This window comes from Cucurbita pepo, chromosome LG01 (assembly GCF_002806865.2).
Source record: "Cucurbita pepo subsp. pepo cultivar mu-cu-16 chromosome LG01, ASM280686v2, whole genome shotgun sequence".
NCBI classification, from domain to species: Eukaryota; Viridiplantae; Streptophyta; class Magnoliopsida; order Cucurbitales; family Cucurbitaceae; genus Cucurbita; species Cucurbita pepo.
This window is the reverse complement of record NC_036638.1, coordinates 14,757,185-14,762,032: the sequence shown is the minus strand read 5'-3', so window position 1 is coordinate 14,762,032 and position 4,848 is coordinate 14,757,185. Positions and strand designations below refer to the sequence as shown.

At 31.8% G+C, this 4,848-nt stretch overlaps 1 protein-coding gene across 5 annotated transcripts; it reads right to left on the bottom strand.

The window, feature by feature from the left end:
* Positions 1 to 1,116: 1,116 nt before the first annotated feature.
* LOC111799539 (two-component response regulator ORR26-like) lies at positions 1,117 to 4,561 on the bottom strand. Of its 5 annotated transcripts, none has more exons than XM_023682910.1 (6): positions 4,291 to 4,381; positions 3,780 to 3,952; positions 3,134 to 3,283; positions 2,491 to 3,057; positions 2,303 to 2,376; positions 1,117 to 2,211 (listed from the first exon to the last, which is right to left on the bottom strand). In XM_023682910.1, the coding sequence occupies exons 2-6, from the start codon at positions 3,910 to 3,912 to the stop codon at positions 1,393 to 1,395; spliced, it is 1,743 nt and encodes a 580-aa protein (XP_023538678.1). In that variant the 5' UTR covers positions 3,913 to 3,952; positions 4,291 to 4,381; the 3' UTR covers positions 1,117 to 1,392. The 5 variants fall into 5 exon arrangements, with proteins under 5 accessions (XP_023538678.1, XP_023538670.1, XP_023538693.1 ...); XM_023682902.1 differs by lacking the exon at positions 4,291 to 4,381 and having other exon boundaries at positions 1,117 to 1,288; positions 1,389 to 2,211; positions 3,780 to 4,203; XM_023682925.1 differs by lacking the exon at positions 3,780 to 3,952 and having other exon boundaries at positions 4,291 to 4,561.
* Between the last annotated feature and the right edge of the window lie 287 nt (positions 4,562 to 4,848).

Sequence of the window (4,848 nt, the reverse complement as noted above, 5' to 3'; positions counted from 1 at the left end):
CCCTCATCCAACTTAATTCAAATTTTAAACTCATTTTGTTGTTAAGAAATTAGTTGAGATTCAAACTTTAAACTCATTCTTGTGTGGTTAAGAAATTAGTTGAGATTCAAACTTCTCTTTTAACTATTTATGTTCGTACAATGCTCCACTCAGTTAAAATTAATAAAAATAATCTTTCAACTCTATATTTTGTTTTTAAAAAATAGGTTTAATAATTAAGAAAATCTAAAAAATACTCTTATTTTTTTTTTCAAAAATACAGTTAAACTTTCAAAAAAAATCATTAAACTTAACCAAATGTTTCAAGAGTATTCTTGTGTTTTTAAAAATTTGAAAATAATCTATAAAACGTTTGGATGGTAAAAAAATTAAAAAAAAAAATTGTAAAATTTGAAGAATGTTAATGCTACTTTTAAAATTTTATTGAGTATTTTTTAACTTTTCTTCAAAAGTTGGAAGTGTATTAATTAATGGTATTTTTAAAATACCATTAAACGTCGAAAGGTATTTTTGAAATAAACTATATTTTTTTTAGAAAATATTTAAGTTTAAAATTGTTATTTAAATTTTTAAAAGTATAAGGATAAAGTATAGACATATTTTTATTAATATAGTATTTATTTTATTCTCAAGTTTATTTAATTGTAACATTTCAATATTTTAATTAATAAAAATAAATTTAGTTTTGAATTTGATTAGGTATAAATAATAAGATTAAATTAGGGTTTAATTAATGGATACAACTCTTTTTCCTCTATAAATAATAATATCCAATGAATGAGAGTGTTGGTTAAAAAATAATTAAAATTAAAAATAGAATTAAGTGTAACTCTTATTATAATCCTTCTACACATTTTACAACTACTATTTTATGAATTTTTTTTAGAAAATTCTGAAAATTATTTGTGGATATGAAATAAATTGTGTATATTTATTTCACTGATTTTTTTAATAAAATATAATTATAATTATTTTATGATTTTGAATTCTAGAATAATTTTTTATATATTTGAATTGTTTGAAAATATTTTGACATATATTTTTTTATTAGATATTTTATATATATATATATATATATTATTTTTTTTTATGAAACTTTTAAAGAAATGTGGTTTTTGTTCTGGAGATTGAATCTTCAATTTTGAACTTGTAGAAAGTCTTGATTTAAGTTTGTTGAAGATATTGAGCTCAATTCTAATATATGATATTCTAATTCTTAGTCTCTCGTATATATTTGTTTTGAGAGTTAGACTGTTTATCGGGCTTCTTAAGACTCTTCAACCTGCAACTAAGAATAAATCTTTAACTTTTAGTTTATCAAAGATTTTTATAGACATTTTTATAGACAGTTTTATAGACATTGAGAACATTGCAGAAGTAAAACATACCTATTTATTGATTGATTTCAACGGGAAAGATTTCTGCATCGTCATTGATAAATTTATCTAGACCGCTTTCGTCTTCGAGAACAGTGTTCCTTAGCCACTCGCTGTATTTATCTACGTCACTCAGACTAAAGTCGTTGCGAAGGTCGTATGGATTGTCTTCTAAAACATTTAAGATATAATCACATTCTGCAAATTGTTGTTGGCTTCCTTCATTTCCAAAATTTGCAGCAATATTGTCCAAGTTGGTTGAATCAGGTAAAGCGATGTTCTTTGACATCAATTGAATCCCTTCTGATGTACCACAAAATTCCATTGCTTCTAGCTGCTGAGCTACATCAACTTGATGTATATCTGGGAACTGAATTTCATCAAATGCACGATAAGAAGTTACCTCTGGAGTCGTCTTATTGATGCTATATGGAACTGAATTGTAGTTTGAAGCAACATGCTGAAAATTGTGGTCAAACATTATGAGACCATGATTTACAAAGTTGGCGCTAACAAGCAGTCTAGGATTAAGCGCAGGCTTAGGAGCAATAAGTCGGAATCTTTTCCCTCCTGAAAGAGATGTTGAACCTCCCTGTGTAGTTTTGTTTGCCTCATGATTCTGCTGTGTAGATTTGTTTGTCTCGTGATTCTGTTGTGTAGATTTGTTTGCCTCGTGATTTTGCTGTATAAATTTGTTTGCCTCATGATTTTGCTGCCTTTGCACCAACGGAGGAAGTTGAGTCATGACTGAGCAATCGAATTTGGATGCTTCCATCCTTGGAGCTAATTTATTTTTTCTCCCCTTTTTTATGGACTCTACTTGTGCTTTGTATTTCTGATAGGTTTAGGAGCAATAATTTTTCGTTTATTCATAAATAACGAAGTACTTAGTGTGCAAATAGTAAGCAAACTTGATAGAAGAATACCTGTAGGTGGTTAGCTACTTGGCGCAGGGTCAAGCATGGCTCATTCATCAACTTAAGTATAAGTTTTGGGCGACCTTCAAAATCAAAAGAAAACATAATAACAACAATTAGAAATGCATCATTGAATTCAAATCCTAAAAAAATAAATAAATAAATAAATAAATAGCACGTGAGATAGGTGAAATTACATTTATCACCTAGCTTGTTGAGTGCGTCAGAGAACTTGCGACGTCGTTCCAAATTCCAAACGATACGTGATCTGGTATTACGGGAAATATAATATTCCTTCCCTCTTCCATTATCCTCATCAGCTTTTGTATGTTCAAAATTGGTAGGTTTTGAGTAATATGTAACTCCCTCCTTGTTTGTTCCTTCTATGTCATCCGCTGATCTCTCTCCTTCAAAGTATGAAGCAACTAAGGTATCATGGGAATTAGTTGGCATATTTTGCACTTTTTCGTTATGGCTCATAAGTTGATAGTTAATACTATAATTATTATTATAACTAGCTGTATCGGTGGACCGAGACAAAACAACAGGGTTGTCGTTTTGGAAACCGACAAATTCTTGTCCAGATTTGGCTTTATCTACGCAATTTGCTTTATGGGTTAACTTGGCTATGTTTATGTTGCTGCGATACACGTGTTGCCATACATATTTGAGATCATCCTTAGAAACAGGTTTCTGAAGAAAATAACACGCTCCTTCTGCCAATGCTTTCGTAGCCACCTTCAAGTTCATCGTGGAAGACATAACTGTCCGACAACTAAATAGCTTGAGAATAATGAAGACATTTAATTGAATGAGATAGTAAAACAAAATTGAGCTTACAGATGACAGCAATATTCATCTTAAGGAGCACGTGCAAGAACGAAAAACTGTCCATATCAGGCATGCTAACGTTAGCCATGACAAGGTCGAACTGGTCACCTTTTTCTTGAATCATGGATAGAGCAATACATCCTAGTCCAGTGGTCGTAACTGAAGATTACAAAATAAAAAATTAAAAATTAAAAATAAAATCATGTCATGCATACTAAGTTCATAGAAAAGGAAGTAACTAGTCCCACCAATGAACGAGCAAACCAATTACATTTTGAGAAAATAGATAGATAATAGATCAGATACACACCTAATTTGTCTTATTGAAACATAAAAATGGAATGCATTCATATCTTATACTTCTCTGAATTTATTTCTAATTTCCGGACAAGAAAAAAAAAAAGAAGAAATTGAGAAGTTATACTTTTTTTTTTCTATTTGAGAAGTTGTTAATCATCACAACACCTATCCATAACAATTTCATAAGCTCAAACCCCATCATACATCTACCACTAAAATGCATTGAGTTTCTTTTAAGGATTGCAACATGTTACGGAATACAAAAAGAAGCATAACATTAGCTTGAGATTGTTGCTTAAAAAATTAAAATTAGGATGGTGAAAGAGATTAATGGAAATATTGTGATGTTATGTACCATTGTAAGACTGTTGCCTAAGCAATGAACTCAAGTGCTTGAGAGATAAGGTCTCATGATCCACCACCAAGATATGAAGTTTTTTGGTAAAACTAGGGAGAGAATCAGGGACCCAATGATCCATCTCCTGCATTTCCGACGGAGGGAGATGAAACTTCTGAATTTGAGAGGAGCTGAGGGAGCAAATTTTGGGGGAAAGAGATGATCAACCAAAAAGAGCAGAGATAAAGCTAAAAGCTTAACATGCAGAGACACAAACACAGAATAAGGAGAGAGAGTGAGAAGGAGAGAGAGAGGAGGTCAGGGGTTGAGTGAAATCATCAATGCAAAAGCAAGAAGAGAAGGTGACAATTAGATGAGAGTAGCCCAAAACTGAAAGTGTTTTAGGAATTGAAATTTATATCCGCGAAGTAATTTTACAAAAATGAGTGGTTCAAAAGAAACAAAAAGTAATGCAAAAGAAGAAATGTGATATGGAAAAGCATTAAAAGAGAAGGAAGTCAGATCTTACATTTGAGAGCTTCCAAAAGGGATTGAAACAATGAAGAGGCATGGGGTTGAAGGCAACACCTTGCACTATTTGGAGCAAAAATAGAGACATTCATCAACACGTAGAGAGCAATGACAAAGTAAGAAGTTGTTGGGAGTGAGTTTGAGTTTAAGGGAGAATACTTGTGGCTACACGAATCTGAGTATCAATGACAATGAGGCAGCATATATTATGCCAAATTTGAATGGATAAAGATGAATAAGGTCGACTTTTAGTGATGATAGTCATAGGACAGAGAACAGAGGACAAAGGTAGAGAAAGGGGGAGGGTATCCCCACTCGGTATATACCCTCCCCCTCGAGTCCTCGGTTTCATCTCCTCTTTTTCTAATTCCACGTCTCCTGTCTCTTTGTGACTTTCTCTTTCACTCTGAAACTCGCTTTACATGCAGAGAAGAACCACACCTTTGACTTTCATCTCTCGCTTGTCGTTACTTCTGGCCCCTATTCCCAGATTTCTCTTCATTTCTCTCTCATCCCATTTAATTTAAATCTTAAACTAATTTCTTAATTTAAATCT

Excerpts from the sequence above, each read along its gene's own strand:
- LOC111799539 (XM_023682910.1), bottom strand. The coding sequence starts at position 3,912 with ATGCAGGAGATGGATCATTGGGTCCCTGATTCTCTCCCTAGTTTTACC. Across the intron at positions 3,058-3,133 it reads GATGAATATTGCTGTCATCT|TTATGTCTTCCACGATGAAC; the intron begins GTAAGCTCAATT and ends GTTGTCGGACAG. Across the intron at positions 2,212-2,302 it reads AAGTAGCTAACCACCTACAG|AAATACAAAGCACAAGTAGA; the intron begins GTATTCTTCTAT and ends TAAACCTATCAG.